Raw genomic sequence first — 20183 nt, 5'->3', positions numbered from 1 at the left:
ATTAAAATGATTTGCCATGTGATGATGAATCTTTCATCATCTGAGGCCTTCTGAGGTAGTCACCTTGGGGACTTTGAATTCATGCAATATTGGTCACTTCTGCACGCAGATCTGTTCAACACCCGCCCAAGACGAAGCCAGCGTGCGACGGTTATCTTACGTGATCTCCCTGTTGCAGTTGAAATCCGCCCGACTTTCCTTCCCCAGCTTATCTGGGGCATCACTAGGGAGCATCGATTGATAGGTAGATTTCGGAGACAGCCCTGTCGAGACCTGTCGATCAACGACCAGTGGTTGGTTGATAAAAACGAAGAGAAGTCCCAACAAGGCGGTCATACAAATCCAATGGAGGACTGAAACGACATGGATGAAGCATGGCGATGCGCCATTGTGAGGGTCATACGATGCCATGAGATATCCAATACGTCGTCTTTCATCATTCCTGAGGAATGAGCTGGAGGCCACGAAAATATTCCGGAACGACGCCCCAGGCGGTGCCAGACGGAATTGCGGGGTGGAATACCCAGTGGGGAGACGACACAACTCTTGCATCAGCCTCATGAGTCACACACTTTATTGGCCCGATCTGGATGCCCAGAGATTGCGGCCTGCAGTGACGCTGAAAACACGGTTATTGTTCGGAAAACCGACAACGACAATGGTGTCACATTGACAGGGATTGAGCTGAAGAGTTGAAGACAGACAGACAGATGAACAAGGCAATCCTTCCTTGAGTGGTAACGCTGCTGAACCGGTCACCGCATGATTAACTTATCAGCCTTGAACTTTCAACTCTGTCCACAGCTCAATCTGTCCTTTTAAATTATCCGGAAGGGCCTAAAAGGTTGATACCGGGAGAAAGCGCTGCCATTCTTGAGGTTCGTCCCAGCGGTCATCCAAAGAGTTTGCCCAGTGGTGCCTGGTCCGGAGCGAGGCCAGGGATTGGCTGGCTGCGCCGGGTTGTCAAGATTTCGTCCTCGAAGCGACAGAAGAATCAAAGCATGACAGGAAGAAAAGGAAAGCGACTGAAAGGAGAACCTTGGTGATGGGTAACAAGGGGGACTGTCCGGAAATTGACCTCCGCGCTCGGCCTCAGATCCACCTCCCTCTTTCGTTGAAGCATTGGAATGCTGAAAGATTTTTGTTGATCATGGGAAAGGCTGAACTATGATCCCTCTGAGAGGTCGGCGATATCCGTCATCTCGTGCTTGAACAGTTCATCCTGAAAGGCGGTATGGAGTTCAAGCCAAGTCAGCAGGTGAGTTGGAAGTTGGAGGGACCAAGCCATCCGAGGCCTTTCTTCCTTCCTTTGAAATTTTCGCCTTCAACCCCTCGAGGAGTTGACCTCAAAGATCGACGCTGAATGCGAGGGAACAATCTTGAAGCTCAAAAGTCCCTAATTATCCTGGATTTCAGAATTTTGAAGTGATGGTCGATCCGAGGACTTGGGGCACTCCGCCTCAGCTGCCCCTCCAAGTGGTTGATCAGAGACCTTGGGGCCAATCTTGACACAAGCTCCGCTTACGAATCTGGCAAATCTGGCGGTGGATCATGGGGTGGGAGCTTTGGCAAATATCATGAGCCGATCTTTTGTGACCAACAACCTAATCTGACATGCTTTCTGTGCCCACAGGAAGTTTCGAGCCTTACACATGGCTTGAAGGAGCAGCAGGACAGAATCTTACTTTCCTATCAAGATCACGGTCTCAGGGCCTCAGGGGACAGGGCCGTGTCCCTGAGACTCGGGGTCTCCCCCAAAAGCTGCTGCCTCCAAAACCCCAAGGAGGCAAGGGATAGTTCGAATGCCAAACCCCACCAAATTTGGGCCATATCGTGGCTGCTTTCGCTGTTCTGATAGGATAAGTTTGGGTGATCAGCAGATGTCGCATTCAAGTCCTTGATAGGGTCTGGGGTTGCTCGTTCTTTTTTTTGAGGAAGGAGCTGGCTGCGGTGACCTGCAAATAAGATGTCGTGACGCGGCCCAAGGAGAATCCGTCACCATCATCCCTGGAGAAGCCAGATGAGGCGGAGCAGAGGCACGCCTCAAGACTGCGCCCAACTGTTTGGTGGCAAGTTCAACAGCTGTTACTTTCCTGCAAGCCCTCCACACCCTCGCCCATGGAGCACGGAGCTCTCTCCTTTTCGTGGATGAATCTTTCCCAATGCTCAGCCATGATTAATTATTCCCTTCACTGGCGCCATCACACGCGCAAGAGGATCTGGAGTCTGTCCCGCAATGATAATTTTTTCGTGGAGGCCTGCTTCATCAGGTGACAGATGCCGGGCCGACTCCGGAGATGGGCACAAAACTCCTGAGATTCGAGTGACCCATCGTGGCTTGGCTGCACACGATAACACCCCACATCCCGAAGTTCCCTCATGTTGGAGACCAGGGAACCGCAGTGATGGAGTCAGAACGCAGGTACATGTCAGTGGCCGGACACGGCACGCAGTCATTGAATCTCTTGTTCAACCCCTCGTGCTTCCCCCCTTTTCACAAGCCGTTCACAAGCCGGGTGTTCATCGCATCGAGCGCCTGTCACCCACTGTTTGAGGGTCTCATATTTCCCGCGTTTTGGCCGAACTCCTCCTTGAACAGCAGTTCCCCTGTGAATGATGCCTCTTATTGCGGGGACTTCATTTCCGCTCCTTGGAACCTTTCCCCTTGAATTTGGGAAAGGATGGGCCTGAGTCACGAGCTCAACTCATGATAGTTGAATGGTCGACTCGCACGGCCGTCATTCGATATTGATGAATGAGGGACCTTCACGAGCAATTGACCTCTTCCAGCGAACGGTATCTGGATCATGATTTTGGGTTCCCCTTGATTGGTATCCGGCTTTCTGCTTTCGACTCCAATCTTCTTCCCCACAAAATCGATGCAACATGGTACTTTATCCTCCTGGCAGGTCGACCTGGCCCAAAAGAACAGCGGTTGGAAATCCATTAGGCGAAACAATTGAGCGAGGGAAATTCACAAGATCAATCTCTCGACGAACATTACATTCGGAATGGAACAGTCTGGAAAGATCCATCCCCACTTCAACAACCAACGCACGGGTCCTCATTGGGGTCGTAAATGATGAGATGAGTGTCTCATTGTCATAATCAATGGGCGCCTGCCATGGAAACCGACGCTCCAACTGTCAGCCGTTATCCTGGGCAGCAACAGCTCCTCGTTCCCTCATTGTGAGAGTACGTACGTTTCCTCTGCAACTCTGTCCAGGCTCTGGCACCAATAGTGGAGGGTCAACCTCTTTCCTGAGAAGAAGACGAAACAATGCCCATGTTCTTCTCCGCACTGAATATTATCGCCCAAGAGTTATCTTCCGTGGAGTATCATAACCCCACCAAAGAAGCAAGAATTACTCTTATCAAGGACTCCGCAAGGCGGGAGATGTCGCAAGGCGGACGAGTCACATTTGCTTGCATAGCTTTTAGATAACAGAATCAGCCCATTCATCCAGCCTCGCGGCGTCAACGTCTCAAAGAGAGATGGAATGGATTACTCAGAATGGAGACTTGTCCCGAACAACGGCGCCTCCGCCGCCGCAAATCATTGCGGGGTGAATCCTTTCGGTCCCAATTTTCCCTCAACACGCAGTTGATGATGTGATTGCTGGAGACCACGAGAGTGGGTGTTTCCGAAATCGCTCCCCTTCGGACTCGCTCAAAACAACACCGCCGATTTCGCTATCTTGCGCAATCCCCAGAACAGATCACACAATTCAAGCGACAAGCATCTGGGGCATGGGCGCTGGATGCGGCAAATGAAGATCACAAACCTGGAGGCCGATCGCCGGCACGCGAACAAGGTCAATGCCTCATTTTCGATCACATTTCCCATTTTCCCCCTCTACCACCGCATCTCAGCCTGTTCATAATCAATTTCAGGTTTGTCAGCAGGGCAGTGCCGCACATCTGGACTTTGCGAGAGACACACCCTCTGTGCATGTGTCCTGCACGATATCCCAATGACAAATTTCGTTGGTTTCCCGCGACTTTCCTGCTGAAGGCGCAGGCATCCTGTTTCAACTTCAACTCCTCACACCAATCCTTCCAACAGACCACACAATGTTGAGAATGCGATGTGCATCGTAAATGTAATCATCTTGCAGAGGCTTTCTCACCCCACATCGGGCCACCCAAAAAGCCAAAGGGCTGCAGAACCAAAATCATCTCCTCTTGCGCAAGAGGCCCGCTCTTCAATCTTCCTCCGTGGGCGAGAGATGCGGGTTCGCCAAGGTCCCAACTGAATTTTGACGACCCATCTTGATATTTTTTTCTGTACACCGCGATGCTCGGCAGACGTACTTTGTGTCACCCATTTGGCAGACGACGACTCTGGACGGACGGAGGGGTGCCCGTGGTATTTGCTCCGTGGAGGTTGAGAGAAACGGGATCAGACAGACCCTTCGCCCAAAATTTCCCAGCTTTATTTTCTCTCTTTCAGACTTGGTACGAAGTTGATAATGCCATTTTACCGTCCGTGGTTTTGCCGTTGAGGAGGATTTCACCCCGGAGACGACGGAACTCGAGAAACTCTGAGCATCTCGCCTTGTTAGCAAACCCTTTCTGATGGACTTCAAAGAAGAACAGGGAGCAGTGATTCAACAACCAACACGAAATCTCGGCGGCTAATCAACGTGCGTGGGGGCAGAATCTGGGGAAGATACCACCCTGGCTCCTGTTCGCCGGATTCCCACCACGAGTTAATTGAGGACGATTCTGCGAACCAATAATCTATGATACTTGGCCTTTCATATCAAGCGGAGTTTTGGTCTCTGGAAGGCCTGGGCAGTTTGGGGCCCTTATCTCGACTGACGCCATCCATGGATGTTACCGGAGGCAAATTGGACTCAGGCTGAGTCGTTGGCAGTGAGGGGAAGATAGCCTCGCGAACTTATCTCAAAAGATAAGGTAACCAAGCAGATAGTACTCAAGAGAACTCATGCGAAATATTTCGTTACCGTACTTGAACATCCGTGCGGTCGAAATACCACGTCGGAATCTTAAACACACGCACCTCTCAAAATAGATTTTTTTTTTTCCAAAAAGGAGAGCCCTGCTCGTTCCCCACAGGGCGCCAAAACTGAGCCCAGCGATCGGGGGATCCACAAACTTCTGGAACGGGATGGGGAAAAGCTTTGGCCCAATGAGACAGGGGTCCTGGATCATGCTGATATCACCCTTTCACAAAGGGAAACCCGCTCCCCAGGCCGGGGCTGGGGCTCGAGGCTGCCCTCAGCTTATCTCATTGATGCGGGGCTGCGAATATTCCGAATTGAGGATTTGGGAAGTCCGTTTGCGACCCTGGAATTGCCCTCAGGATTCTGTCCAGTGTATCATTGAAACCGGTTAATTTTCGCTTTGAGGACCACAATCTTAGTCCTTGAGCTTGGAGTTTTTGAGTGTGGGGATTGAATAGTGCTTGATTGATTGGCGGAAATGGATATGTCCCTGCCCTGACAGCGACTTTCCGGCCAGGAATGTAACTTCATCTATCAAGACGCAGCTTCTGACAGCCTCCGTTGAATCCCCGTTTCGGGGATGAGTCGAGAAGGGAGGGGAAGGTGTTCTGGGCCGTGAAATGAACTGCAAATAGACAGGGTTGCCGCCAAACATCCCAACTTCTGCTGGGATTGATCCTGGAAAAATAGGCTGGTTCTCCACCTGACGACGGAAGGCGCTGTGAAAGTGAAACCACGGAACTTCTTCCGAGGTTCGCCCCATGGGCAGCGGGTGAACTCTGCGGCTATTCTGAGGATCTCAGACTGACGACGAATGTTGGAAACTAAGAGTGCGGTCGAAGCGAATTTGCCCCGGCTATTCTCTCCCCAGACACAGTCACGGAAGAGGGGCACAGTGGACTGGAAAAGTCAAAAGACAGCGGCTTCGTGGCTGTGTTGATGACACGTCGCATGAAATTGCGCTTCTTCGCGGGTGGTTGGCCCGAGAAATCGAGGCCCTCGCCACAGTCAAGCCAAGGCTGATACCATCCTTCCCGGAGACGCCCCGGAGTGTATCCGACGAGCGGAAACGGGGGGGGGTTCTCAAGTTGGGGAAATCTCCTCTCGATTATTGAGAGACGGTCGACCGTCGGAGATGTTATCTTCGCACGCATGGGGCCTGGGGCCTGGAGGATAATGATCGACTTCCCGAAAGAAAAAACCTTCAATATTGTGGCCTTTTTAGGTCCCTCTGAAGCTCCCAATTAGTGGGCGTTAGTGAGGTACTAGCCTGCATGCACGACGCATCCAAGAGCTGGGGTGGGAGCTTGGGAGCTTGGGGGCGCCGAGGATCACCGGAAGCTCGATGAAGTGTCTCCCCAACCAGCTCGAAAAGGAGATCGAGAAGCCACCCCTTCCTTTGGCCCTTCATAGTGACGCTGGAGCTTCACACTTCGACCCGACTGGAGATTATTTTCTGATTGAGATTGGAGCTTGTGAAAAGTGATGATGCCATAGAACGAGCTTTCACATGCTCTGACCGCACATCGATGATTCGGCGGGTCACTTCCCCAGAGAGGACTCCGCAAACACATGCTTTGAGAATCAACAGAATGATCACGCTAATTGCATAATCCGCAGCTTGGGCTTGGCCTTGTGTTACAATATTTGCACTTTGCCTTCAAAACCCCCAGCCGCCAGGGATCGTTGCACTTGCTCGCCTCCCGGCTGCTTTGGAGGAAACATGGCGCGCTGCTGTGGGGCGAGAAAGCCCTCATATCAGGAGTCCCCAATTGACCACGTTTGAACATCACCTCAAGTGGAAGAAGCCTCAGAGGAGATGGTCCGATGGGGTCATGCTTGGATTTACAGCTCACCCTATGGTCGAAGCATGGTCGCGCCTGGAGTGGCGTGCGCCGGCCGCGTTTTCGCGATGCCAATCTCCTGCAGCTGGAGCCTGGACCATGATTCGTCACCTTTCCGCTCCTTGACCATTGTGCATCAGAGAGAGGGTGATCCTTTCTGGTGGCGGGCAATGGCAGGGTTTAAGGTCGAAAGTTCCCGTCAATTCCCCGGGACGTCAACCGCAAATCTCAAGGGTCAAATGCAAGGCTTAGCAGGGAACATTCTCGATCCATGAGCATCTCGACCGTTCGGTGCAGAGCCAGAAAGCAGTCACTTCGGATGATTGCGGGTGAATGTCGGGGAGCGTCGGGAAGCGCAGGGGGTGTGATGCGACTTCCCCAAGTCACTGGGAGCATAACCTGAGCGACCTGAAATGGGCTCCTCGGTGAAAATGGAAGAAAGAGGGGCAAATCTTTTTCTGCGGATGCTCCGCCCGGACATTGTCCAGAAGGAGGTGGCAGGCCTTTCCCCATCTGGGGCATGAAATGACCACCATGGATGGGTCCAGCCAGAATTTTCCTCGGTATTTCCGTCCCGAAATTTCCTCCATCTTTGCCGACCATGTCCCGAATCCCGTGGTGGTGGCCTGAGCTCTCCTTGGGAGGGAAACTGAGCCGGTGTCTTCTAAAGTTTTTCGCGAGGGGGGCCGAAAATTCTGAACACCCATGATTTTTTTTTTTTTTTTTTGGCTGTGATTGTTCTTTGCAACCGGATTCCTCCTTTCGGCAAACTGTGTAACTATCCACTCTGCATACCTGATGGGGACTAACTGTCCTCTGAGTACCTCGGTATCCGCAGAGCATCTTCGACATCCCCTCTCGCCCTCGGAGATGGTTCTCAGGAGCCGTGCTCCATCGTGAGTATGATGAGGTCCATAAAAGACATTTTGGGCCCGTCCTTAGTGAAGAAGTTCAACCCATGGTCCTGAATAGTATCTGCTTTGAGATGGTTTTGCAGATGGGTCCCTGGCTCTCTGTGGATAACGCAGCTGAGGTAGCGGTGAGCGGAAAATCAGTTGGCTCCATCAACCCATTTTTCTTGTTCATCTTCAGATTAACTATAGATATCCCACGTGATTCCAGGGCTCTGACGGAAGGCGTGAAGACCTCAAGGAACCAACGTCAAGTCTTCTTCCTAACGTCTCTGGTCGGACAACCACAAGGCCTCCCAAGTTGAGATAAAGGCCGAGGATTCCTGTTCACTGGCAACATCTTTACTCCACTTTCTGGAGGATAAGTCGTCTCTTGGTCCCTGAACCGGGTCTCAGCCGAGCTGCGACTCCGTTCTGTGGTTGATCGGCGCAAGCCAACCATACTTCTATCCTTTCAGAATACATCCTGAACAATACACAATTACCTCTATGACCCACGATCTCGATATTGCAAGAAATGAGAGGTGGTAAGATGCTGATACCTCACGCGGGATGCTGCCCCTGGCTTTCGTCATATTACCTGATCGGGCGATGATGATGTCGCGCCGTTGAATTATGCCGCGACTTACCGCCTCTAAATGCCTGGGGCCAAAGCCAAAAAAAGTTCCTCATCCATGCTTTCAATGGTTATAAAAGCCACACTTGCTTGCCATTCGTTTCAAAGTAGCTGTCGCCATCAATCGGACGGTCCTTAGCTCAAAAGGCTGTGAAGGATTGTGTTCTGTTTTCCTCCTGTCTTCTCGGCCTCTGAAAAGCCCTGGAGTCGCGATGGCCCCTCCGCGCCAACGAGCCACCGCCGCTCAGGAAGATTCCCGATCAGAGGCTTCCAGCACAACTACAAAGGAACAGAAGGCATCATCGGGCAAAGGGAAAAGAGGTGCTAATGGCGTTATGATGTCGTCAGTATCTCGAGAATCCAGGGTCACTACGAACGTTACTAGCGCCCCCGCTTCCCGGGCAGAGCAGTTGGACAATCTCCCAAAGGTGCGTTTTGGACAGACCGAAAGTCATAAGTTTTGTTGAACAAGTTGCTCTCTCATTTTGAATCGTTCTCGCTGTAGTTCTTTGCAACGTCTGGTATGATGAACGACTCATCCTGCTCTCTAGATCTCCTGGCCCGATATGCCTCTCGAGTTCCTTCACTCCTACCGGCACGCGTACAAACTGACCTCACCGAGCGCGTACTCCACCGAATATGCACATAATCTCCTCTCCCAAGGCATCGGACTGCTATCGCCTACGGCCATTGCCGCCCAGCGAGCTCAAATCTCCGGACGTGATTCCCAGCGGATGAATGATTCTTCGTCAGATCGTTCACTGCACCATGCCAGCGGCCACAATGGCGTTAGTGCAGACCACCATACTCGTTCAAAGGGCTCTAGCACACGCAGTGGAAAGAACGCATTAAACTCTATTGTTAGCCAGGGTCGAGTGAGCAAAAATCAGCTTGCAACCGCCGTCCGCAAACATTTCAACGGCGCCGGTCTTGTGGAGCAAGAGGCGATCGCACGATTCTTATACAAGGTCCGCGAGGAGGGTCGAGGACGACAATTCCGGCTGAAGTTCCAGCCATGATGAGATGATTCTTGTTGTATATCTCCCTTCGGTCTTGCCTTTTGGCGTTCTGTTCTGGCAATCTTTTTTGTTTCCCCTTGTGTAAGATACATAAGACTCCTCTTGACTGGTTGGGTTGTTTCTTTGTTTGGCCCTGTCACCACTCATGTGTAGGCCGTTTTAGTTTCATGATACCCCGACTTTTGGTTCTAGCTATCTTTTTAGCTCATCTTATGCCATTCTTTCTCTTTCCCCCTCTGTCTTGCTTAACATACTTTCTGTCCTCTGGATCGCTGGTTTGTGAAAGCATTGCACACACTCAATTTACATGTGATAAATCAGTACTCGTTCCCTCCGTCCATTAGATTATCATTTCTTTGGGTATACTTGATCGAAAGGGCTACTCGTCGCCAGAGCTCATAGCAGAGGGCAATTTATAATACGTCGAACAAACGGCGTTTAGGGGTAAGGAGATACAACATATTGACTGACAACGCCGTAATGCAAGAATTACACATGAACGTCGAAACGTGAATCTATCATAACTCTTCATAATCAAAAGAATAGACGAACACATCACAGCTGGGTTCGCGTAAGATGGCGGCGGGCGTTGCTCATTTCCAGGCGTTCAAGCCAGCCCAAGGATCGCTAGTAGAGGAGGACGAAGAAGGGGGTTGCCCTGTGTGCGGGGACGACTGTGACTGAGCCTTGTGGTGCTGGCTGGAGCCGTAAGGCCTGGCCTGGGCGTATCCGCCGGGACCCGAGGGGAACGGGCCGCTGGAGGGCGCGTACGTGGTCTGCTGGGGTCGGGGAGGTGGAGGAGGGGGGACGTAGCCCTGAGGCACGTATTGACCTGTTGGGACGGGTGGGGTAGGGCTGGTGTAGAACGGTGTAGGAGTTGGGGAATAGAACGGCTGACTTGGGGGAGGTGACATGGATGAGGCGGGGACTGGGTATGCCATCGGATTATAGCCCTCAGATAATGGTGCAGCAGCACCTTGCTGAAAGGACTGAGATGGCAGGTAGGACACGCCGGTTCCTGGCGGCATGTATTGGCCGTAAGGAGCCGGGGAATGGGAGATAGGTGTGCCATGTTGTTGTGGAACGGCGGGTGGGAAATGGGGCGACATCTTTGGAGGCGGGATATTCGTTGGATAGGCTGGTGCCTTGACAGGCGGCGGCGGGGATTTGGCTTTCGCTGGGCCGGTGGCCGATGAGGACGGGGTAACTGAAGGAGGCTTGGGCTCTGTGGATAGACGCTCCATCAGCTGCCTCAGTTTCTCTCGCTCTCGCTCCTCATGGTCGGACGTTCCGCTCGCCTTCTCACGCTCAATCTGACCCAGAAGCTGCGCGCCCTCGGATCTGCGATTGTTGATAAAAGTATCAACATTCTTTCTGAGGCTATCCACAGTATCTGTCATCTCGCTGTAGAAGGTTTGCGCTTGTGTTATACCTGAACGTAAGTTGTTAAAGGAGTCGTAAATCTTCTTGTATCTTGCCATGACGGAATTGCGTTGGCGGGTTATAGTCTCGTATTTCGACTGTTCGGCCCTAACTCGCTTGTCCTGCAAAAGGTCTCCATATGTCTTCGTAAGTTCCTTCATCAGCGCCGTTTGCTTATGGTTCGCCTGGAGTAATCGGTTCTGATGGGGGCGGAACTTTTCCAATTCGGCTTCGAAGAGCTGGCTTTCTTGACCGGTGATGGATTTCTTGTTCAGAATCAAAACGTTCGAGATGTCGTCATTGTGCACCTATAGTTGTAGCCGTTAGTTCTCGAGAAATTGGTAAGGGTCTTTTCGAGTGAGATAGTACCTTCTCCTTCAGGTCTTTCAAGACCTGGGCGCGCTCACGTTTGACCAAGTTTAATTTCTTTAGGATAGTTTCCACTCGAGATATCTGTTCCGCTACGGACGGGACACCATCATCGTAGACATCATCTAATAAAGTTCCTTCCCCAGCCGAATAGGGACTGGTCACGCCATTCTTGCCTTTGCCTTGCTTTGAACCAGCCTTTATCATTGCCCGCTGGAAAAGAACATCTGCTTCGTCTGTCTCTCCGGCGGATCGCATCTCGTCAAAATCTGACTCATATTGCCGGAGAGTTGCAAGAAGCTGGGAATCGCTAGCGCTTGCTTCATGAATGGTATCGCGGTACGTACGGATATCACTCCGGAGGGTTGTGTTCAGCCGAGCACTGGGCTGCTGGCTCCAATCAGCCCCATATTTAGAGCGCATCTTCTCGCAGACGCTTTCTTCTAAGTCCAGTTGTTTGGAACACTGATCTAATTGTGCCAGGACTTCCGACTTGCGATCTTGCAGGGTATCAAAGGCCTTGGAGAAAGAGTCATGCCCTGCCAGATCCTGACACCACCGTTGAAACTCTTCATCGACCGTCATTTCTTGGTCCATCCCTCCTTTTAGGATATTCAAGCTACCCGGAAGCTTGAAATAGTCCAAACTCGCCGCCATTTCTCCGTTTGCTGTCTCAACCTTCTCTGTCTCTGCCCGGATTAATTTCGCCTTCTCTTCATCGTAGAGACTGGCAGTCTCCGTGACAGACATGGGAACAAGCTTCTGGAAGATATCTGGACCAATGATTCGCTGAATGTCTTGACCCTGATACAATTCACTAACGGGAATCGCCTTCGCTGCAGGTAGCTTTGAGACCGCGGACAAACCCGCTTCGCCTGGGACGGGCTGATGGTAAATGAAATCATTGTCTTTGACGGAAGTAGTGAGCTGGGACTGCACGTTCGCGAGATGGAACTTGACGATATCCACAAGGCTGAGCCCCGCTTCCGAGGTTAGGTTTGTGTTTGGTGAGACTGATGACGGGAACGACTTTGCCCAGCTTAGTGCGGTTGCTGAGAGCTTCTCCGCGAGCTGGAGCCTCGCGACCGCTACTCCGTGGGAACCTGCTTCACTGTCGGCCAGAGCTTGGTAGTAAGATGCCACAGATCCCATGTGCGCTGCTTTGGCTTGGAGAAGAATGGTCCATGACTTGTCGAAGATGCCTTTCGCATGCTCTTGTGTACCCTCAACAGCCTGCGCATAGAGATAAGAGGCCTGGCTGGCAAGCTTTGCCAGGAACCCCACCTTCTTACGGTCAATCACCTGTTTCTCAAGAAATACCTCTTGTCCCTGAGCGAGTGTGATATTTATGAGGGTCTTGACGGTTTCGCGGTTTAGGTCCGTTGACGGAGCGTGGAGGAAGTTCTCGTTAATATAGGTGAACATGCCGGCGGATGCCTGGAAGTTGTGGTATGCTGTCTTTAAGCCAGTATCGTCTGCGCGATTCTGGTTCGCAGCATGGCAGGAAAGAACGGCAGAGATGTTGAAAATAATGGACGCCTTTTCGAATGCGAGAGAATACTGCGAGGTTGGTTTGTGGGTGAAGGCGTCGTACCTGTAGGCAGAAGTGTGGGATTAGCGAATTTCGAAATCGCCATTATGATGAAGAACAATGTCGTACCAAGTAAAAGAGATCTTGATATGACTTTCATCCACAGGGAATCGAAGATCCAAGAGTTCTAGTTGTCCGTAGTATCGGTAGAGCAGGTCTCTCCCTGTCGCGCTATCCTTCCCTGCACCTCTCATATCCTGGCGCAATCGGTTGAGTGTGGCACATTCTGAGCTGTAGCGCTCGGGGTCTTCGCCATAACTCTGACGAATGTAGTCTTTGAGAGGTTGAATCCAATCAATTTCGTTGGTCTGTTTGAGAGGGCATGATATCATAGGCGACTGAACCATCTTGCCGGCAAGGAGCGGGGAGCTCCCATCTACCCGAGGGGAGAAGCGGGGGAGGTAAAGCTCGGAGCCAAGGGCGATAGATAGAGGAGACGCTGTACGAGAATATGAGCAAATAGCAAAAAGGCGAGAGGAGAATAGCGGAGGGGGAAAGGGAGGGGGATGACTGTGGGGCAGGAGGAAGTGAGAGGAAGTGATTGTGATGATATTCAGCGGCGGAAATTGCAGTGGTTGGAGTCGGGCTGATTCGATGGCGGCGCATATGATGATTTGACGGCCACGCGGGTGATCATTAATTCGTCCTCTAAGGCACGATTGGATCTTGTTGGCTATTCTATTATTATCCTCGAATTAAACATATTAAACGACCGAGGAGATTCGGAGAAGGAGAGATGTTGTGGCTCTAGTAATAATGTACATGGAGATGGTCTCTATAAACGTGCGACCATCTCGAGAATAAACCAGCAGATAAATACAGCCAAGAACTTCCCAACATGCAAAATGTGCAGATATCACCTTTAAATGAAAAGAAGAAGAACCCTCCCCAATCTCGCCGGCGCTATGATATACACAAATGACTTCGAAAGGTGAAATAATCAGGTGTTGCGTGCCTGTCCGCTCACGTCGAGCCGGACTTCTTAACCTCTCCGCTCTTGCTGGTGTCAGGTTTAGCGTTGGAGTCCTTGCTCGAGTCTCCGTTTCCGGTTTCTGATTCGGACGGTTTTTTATGATTCATAAGCTTGTGCCATGCCGATTTGAGGAATCCCTCGCTCTTAGAAGCGTTTTCGGAAGATGGATCGGATGTTGGAGGAGCACTATTACTATATATTAGCAAAATATGGTCATTGAGAGAGAAACAGTCACGGGTTTGACGGTCATACCCATCCTTTGGAATATCCATGACCCGCTGGGCGGTCTTATCGCCCATCTCATCGGCGAGAACTTCGAGGATTGTGCGCTGGTTTTGGGTCAGATACTTGGGCATGGCAACTTTGAATTCGACTTTCAGGTCGCCATTCGGGGTGTAGCCCCGAGAGCGACCACTCAGCTTCTTCATGCCCATCCCTGTAAGTGTGATTCGGTCGCCGGTTCCGGTTCCTGTCTTAACCTTGACCCTGACTTGGCCATCTAGGGTTGGGACGGTTACTTCGCCTCCCAGAAGCGCTGTAGTAAGAGGGACCGAGGCTGTATAGAGTATATCAGAACCAGAGCGGCTGAAACGCTCGTCGGGAGAAACTCGAATAGACACATATAGGTCACCCCGCTGTGTTCGAGCGCCAGGCGCGGCTGCTATCCCTGTGGCAGGTGCATCGCCCTCACCGGGTACCCTCAAGCGCATGCCGTCTTCAACGCCTCCAGGAATATCAACGCGAACAGTCTTTCGGTCGCGAACCACTCCGTTACCTCTGCATGTACCACACTCCGAACCTTGGGGAACGAAAAGACCCGCTCCTCCACAAGCGTCGCAGGTAGAAGCAACCTGCAAACCTCCCTGCATAAAGTGCACTCGAGTCCCAGAGCCATTGCATTGACGACATTGCGTACGTTTCGCGCCCGATTTTAGCCCGCCTCCCTTGCACGAGTTACATTCTTTCAAGGGGGTAATCACGATGTCTTGAGACGTGCCTTTTGCTGCGTCCATGAAGGAGATGCTGGTTTGAACCTCAATATCTTCACCTACCAATACCTCCTGGAACGGACCCCGCCTGCCACGGCCGGCACGGCGAGCTCCGCCTGTGAAAGCTCCGAAAAGATCTTCAAAGTTGATATCGGCCGCAAAACCACCAGGAAACCCTCCACCAAACCCGTGGAAACCTCCAGCGCCAGCAAATGGGTGGCCTCCAGGACCCGCACCGCCGCTGGGATCGAAGCCGCCGTTTTGGTCAAAGGCAGCTGATCCGTACCGATCGTACGTCTCGCGCTTCTTTTGATCCGAAAGCAACTCGTATGCCGACTGGGCCTCTGCAAATTTCTCTTTGGCCTCTGGGTCTTTGTTGGTATCCGGGTGATATTTCTTTGCCATCCCGTAGTAAGCCTTCTTTATGTCGCCTGCGGAGGCGCCTCTATCCACTCCTAATACGCTGTACGGGTCAGGGACCGCTGCAAGTATGTTCGAAACATGGAAACACTATGGGCAAGGAGGGAGATCAGCCATCTTTCTGCTTGAACAAGCATTTTCGGAATTGGAGTTACCTACTCTAGATAGGACAAAACTTGGGCGTTTCTTCATGGAAACGCCGTCCCGTCGACGCCTAACGGGCGAATGAATTGTGGTAACATGATATTGGCGCGTGGTGGAGGAGGATCCAACACCGGGTGTCCTGTTATGCATTGAGCATTTTCGCGAAGTGCGCAGGATACACCCGGGAATAGCGGTGGCCTTGGGCACTAGAACCGAGGAAGGGTTCATCGTGAGAAAATGAGTGACGAGAGGAGTGATGAGGCAACTGGCGCAGCGCGCAAAATACGCATCCCAGGGATGCCCAGTTGGATTGTTGTTAATCCTCTCAAAAAACTTTTCCGCGGGCCGAATCTTGTTGGAGCAAAATCGAAGCTTCTCAGTCATTCGGCTGAGCCCAAGTTCCCGATCGGAGAAATGATGAGCCGAGCTTCGGGATGATGGAACTTTGCTTCGGTAATCAATCGTCTGAGACCTTGCCATCGCTTTTTCCCTCATCATTGTTGCGTCTTACCTCGATATTGTGTCATTCTCCTTGGTTACTTGTGAGTGCCTTTTGCTCTGTACATTATCCTTTTTCCTGTACTTTAAGCCCCCCAACATTTGCTCCGCTAGTCGCTCTTTACCAACAGGAGCATGCTCCGCGGCCAGAGTCTCCGCTGGAGTGCCGTGCTCCAGACACCGCGTCCTTTAATCCTCCGACCTCTATTTACCTCGCGCGGGTACAATGTCGGTGCCCGAACGATCCTGGTGTCCACGCGCCATTTCCGCCCTCTTCCGCCGTCCCCTCGAACCTTCTCTTATAGCGCCGCCCGGCGGAAAGAAAAGCCTCTACCCGGAGATGAGAGAGAGGATCTAAATCAAAAAGAGGGCAAGGATGAAAATCAAGAAAAGGACCTTGACCGTGAATCTCGCCGGAAACAAGTTGATTCACCTGGAAAGCAAGGCTCCTCAATAGATGCAGCAGCACCAACATCAGCCTTTGCAAGGCGGAAGGAGAAAGCGGTGGACAAAGACCAACGTGGAGTAGACGAAGACGCAAAGAAGGTTGCTGAAGGAAGAGGGAACTCTTCGGACACCCCTTCCCCTATCCCTTTGAGCGGGACAGACTCCAAGCCCAGTGGCTCCAACAATGGCGGCGATGATGGTGGGAAAAAGGGGAGGAAGGGCTCAAATGAGAAAGCTCTACAAAAACCGTCAGTGCCAGATGTTTACCCTCAAGTGATGGCGATCCCAATTGCAAAACGCCCGCTCTTCCCTGGTTTCTACAAGGCGATTACCATTCGCGACCCGAATGTGGCCACGGCGATTCAAGATATGATGAAGCGAGGGCAGCCATATGTAGGAGCATTCTTGTTTAAGGATGAGAACGCGGATGGCGATGTGATTGAAAAAGTTGATGATGTTTATGACGTTGGAGTGTTTGCCCAGATCACCGCCGCCTACCCACTGCGGGGGGAGCAAAGTGGCGTAACAGCCGTGCTCTACCCTCACCGACGTATCAAGATTTCGTCTCTAATCCCACCAGGAGACACCGCGAAATCCACCACCCCGGATGACAAGAATACCGAGAAACGCGGGGACATTGTAGCGAGCTTCGAGGAGAACGCCGCGGAGGTTGTGCCAAAGGATCATTACGAGCCGACATCGTTCCTCCGGAAATACCCTGTCAGCTTGGTCAACGTGGAGAACTTGGCGGAGGAGCCTTTCGATAAGAAAAGCGCCATCATTCGTGCTGTGACGAGCGAGATCGTTAACGTTTGCAAGGAAATTGCTACTCTAAATCCCTTGTTCCGCGACCAGATATCAGCCTTTTACACCGACCAGTTTCCAGGAAACCTGAGCGACGAACCCGCGAAACTGGCTGACTTTGCTGCCGCCGTTTCGGCTGGAGAGTTGCATGAGATGCAGGAAGTCCTCGAGCTTATGAATATCGAGGAACGGCTTCCAAAGGCCTTGGTTGTGCTGAAGAAAGAGCTCATGAATGCTCAACTCCAATCGAAGATCTCCAAGGATGTAGAAGCCAAGATCCAGAAGCGACAGCGAGAATATTGGTTGATGGAGCAGATGAAGGGTATCAAGAGAGAACTCGGTATCGAGTCGGACGGCAAAGATAAGCTAGTGGAAAAATTCAAGGAGAAAGCGGGAAAGCTCGCGATGCCCGACGCCGTGAAGAAAGTGTTCGACGAGGAGATCAACAAGCTGGCTCATCTTGAGCCAGCAGCGTCGGAATTCAACGTGACGCGCAACTATCTGGACTGGCTAACTCAGATTCCTTGGGGGCAGAAGAGTGTTGAGAACTTCGGGATCAAGCATGCCACTAATGTTTTGAACGAAGACCACTACGGATTGAAAGATGTCAAGGATCGTATCCTCGAATTCATCGCTGTTGGAAAGCTCCGGGGTACCGTGGAAGGGAAGATTCTCTGCCTTGTTGGCCCTCCGGGTGTCGGAAAGACGAGCATCGGAAAATCGATCGCTCGGGCTCTGAATCGGCAATACTACAGGTTCTCTGTCGGTGGCCTGACGGATGTCGCGGAAATTAAGGGGCACCGTAGAACCTACGTCGGTGCTCTACCTGGACGTATTATCCAAGCACTCAAGAAGTGTCAGACGGAAAATCCCCTAATATTGATTGATGAGGTGGACAAGATTGGTCGGGGACACCAGGGTGACCCATCTTCTGCGCTACTGGAACTCCTCGACCCCGAGCAGAATTCGTCGTTCTTGGACCATTATATGGACGTACCCGTGGACCTATCGAAGGTTTTATTTGTTTGCACCGCCAACGTCACTGATACGATACCCCGACCTTTATTAGATCGCATGGAGATTATCGAGCTCTCTGGTTATGTTGCAGACGAGAAAATGGCTATTGCGCAACGGTATCTTGGGCCCGCAGCTCGAGACCTCACTGGCCTAAAGAATGTCGATGTCACCCTGAGCGAGGACGCGATTGAGGAGCTCATCAAGTCCTACTGCCGAGAGAGTGGTGTCCGAAACCTTAAGAAGCAGATCGAGAAGGTCTATCGGAAAGCGGCTTTCAAGATCGTTTCTGACCTCGGGGAAGATGTATTAGCGGAAGAAAAGGCCCTTACGGCTGAAGGCAAGGCAGCACAGGAAGAATCGAAGAAGGAGATCGAACCTATAGAGACCTTGAGTGAGTCTGAAAAGTCGACCGCAGAAACTCCTCGAGTGGCACTCAAAGTACCCGACAGCGTCCACCTCAACATTGGCAAAGACAGCTTGACCGATTACGTTGGCCCGCCGATTTTCACCGCTGACCGCTTGTATGACACCTTCCCTCCTGGTGTCACAATGGGCCTGGCTTGGACCAGCATGGGCGGTGCGGCTCTCTACGTTGAGTCTATCTTGGAAAATGCATTGACGCCCGAGTCGCGACCCGGCCTTGAAATCACGGGCAATCTTCAGAGTGTGATGAAAGAATCAACTCAGATTGCTTATTCTTTTGTGAAATCTGTGATGGCAAAACAGTTTTCTGAAAATAGGTTTTTTGAAAAGGCCAAGCTACACATGCATTGCCCTGAGGGTGCTGTTCCGAAAGATGGTAAGTTCGACCCAATGAGGTGATGAGAGCTCTAGATGAGCTAATGTGCTAGGCCCTTCCGCTGGGATCACAATGGCGACATCGCTCCTTTCGTTGGCATTGAATCATTCCCTGGATCCAACGATTGCGATGACAGGGGAGTTGACGGTGACCGGGAAGGTACTGCGCATCGGGGGTTTGCGAGAGAAGACTGTGGCTGCGCGCCGTGCTGGTGCCAAGAAGATTATCTTCCCAGCTGATAACATGTCCGACTGGCTGGAACTGCCTGAGGTGAGTGTTTATCTTTTCTGGTGCTTTTTCTGGCGTATGATGCTGACGGTTCATTGTAGAACATTAAGTCAGGCATCGAAGGCCACGCGGTAAGCTGGTACTCAGAGGTATTCGATATCCTCTTTGCCGATCTCGATAAGGACGCTGCAAACCAAGTCTGGCAGAAGCAGCTGTCGGCAGACCCGAAGAAGAAGAAGTCCGACGACCCTGACGAGGACAGTGACTGAATCTGCGACCCGACACGATTTGGTAGACTTCTGTTGCTGTTGAGCCTTGCAATTATTGGTTATGTTTCTGGTCATGTACAGGCAGGCGTTCATTCGGAATGCATGGGCTGGAGTTGATTTCCTTTCTTTCTGTGAACATACCATGAATAGACTCAAGATCCTAGCCCTGGTCCGAGATTGGCCAGGGCTGGAATTGGCATTTTTCTTTGGATATTCTCTTTGAGCAGACCAAGTCTGCTCGAAAGAGCTGAAGAAAGAGCTTGACCACTCCGCTCTGAAAACGAGGATTCTTATCTGAGGCAGGTGTACGGTTGGATCTGTCCATACCACTTGCATGTATATAAATGTGACTACAAACAAGACGTGGCGGATGAGAAGGAAATTCCGTTTTGGAGTACCTGGGCACCGTTTTGCTTGCCAAAAGCACATTCTCGTCTCCCTATAGTTCTTACCTGGGTGGCAGCCGACACCCGGAGACAAAGCGTGCAGAACGATAAGAAGACCAGATACCATACTCGGCAAGCATCTCCCACGGCGCCAAACCCGAATCCAATCCGGAGATCGTCCCCCATTTCAAGGTCGACGAACAGCTTCGCAGAGAAAAGTGCGTGCGCTGTTGCATAAAGTCAACCCAGCCAGTCAGCTCGCGAGACGCAAAGCATTCGCTGCAAGGATCCCAACACAGCAGGATCTCGTTCTGATGATTAGCGGCGCCAGGAAAATGGCGTGTAGTCAAGGCCGGAGGATTCCCGGGGGAACGGTCGTGATTGGGCGCATTGTTTTAAGAGACGTTCGTTGTCTGGAGCATCACTTTGAGGGTCGAGCATTAGTTAGTGTATCGAGTTGGAGAGAT

At 51.6% G+C, this 20183-nt stretch overlaps 4 protein-coding genes across 4 annotated transcripts; 2 read left to right on the top strand and 2 right to left on the bottom strand.

Annotated features, from left to right (window-relative positions):
- Positions 1-4744: 4744 nt before the first annotated feature.
- On the bottom strand, positions 4745-5282 carry BJX67DRAFT_15242 (uncharacterized protein). Its single transcript, XM_071024810.1, has one exon. It carries the CDS (start codon positions 5176-5178, stop codon positions 4909-4911), a length of 270 nt encoding a protein of 89 aa, XP_070891659.1. The 5' UTR covers positions 5179-5282; the 3' UTR covers positions 4745-4908.
- Positions 5283-8553: 3271 nt separating this feature from the next.
- On the top strand, positions 8554-9360 carry BJX67DRAFT_376479 (histone deacetylase complex subunit SAP30 Sin3-binding domain-containing protein; the record flags this gene model as incomplete). Its single annotated transcript, XM_071031884.1, has 2 exons — positions 8554-8769; positions 8893-9360. The coding sequence occupies 2 exons, from the start codon at positions 8554-8556 to the stop codon at positions 9358-9360; spliced, it is 684 nt and encodes a 227-aa protein (XP_070891658.1).
- A 593-nt stretch (positions 9361-9953) lies between these two features.
- Positions 9954-15496, bottom strand: BJX67DRAFT_369255 (BRO1-like domain-containing protein; the record flags this gene model as incomplete). Its single annotated transcript, XM_071030736.1, has 6 exons — positions 9954-11090; positions 11152-12745; positions 12812-13111; positions 13710-13901; positions 13968-15214; positions 15284-15496. The coding sequence occupies 6 exons, from the start codon at positions 15494-15496 to the stop codon at positions 9954-9956; spliced, it is 4683 nt and encodes a 1560-aa protein (XP_070891657.1).
- Positions 15497-15901: 405 nt separating this feature from the next.
- On the top strand, positions 15902-19330 carry BJX67DRAFT_376476 (endopeptidase La; the record flags this gene model as incomplete). Its single annotated transcript, XM_071031883.1, has 3 exons — positions 15902-18833; positions 18886-19103; positions 19163-19330. The coding sequence occupies 3 exons, from the start codon at positions 15902-15904 to the stop codon at positions 19328-19330; spliced, it is 3318 nt and encodes a 1105-aa protein (XP_070891656.1).
- Positions 19331-20183: the final 853 nt, after the last annotated feature.

Source organism: Aspergillus lucknowensis (genome assembly GCF_044049455.1).
Source record: "Aspergillus lucknowensis strain CBS 449.75 chromosome Unknown BJX67scaffold_1, whole genome shotgun sequence".
NCBI lineage: Eukaryota > Fungi > Ascomycota > Eurotiomycetes > Eurotiales > Aspergillaceae > Aspergillus > Aspergillus lucknowensis.
This window is presented reverse-complemented; position numbering and strand designations above follow the sequence as displayed.

Bases quoted from the DNA above. Each gene is read 5' to 3' on its own strand.
- BJX67DRAFT_15242 (XM_071024810.1), bottom strand. From the start codon at position 5,178: ATGATCCAGGACCCCTGTCTCATTGGGCCAAAGCTTTTCCCCATCCCG.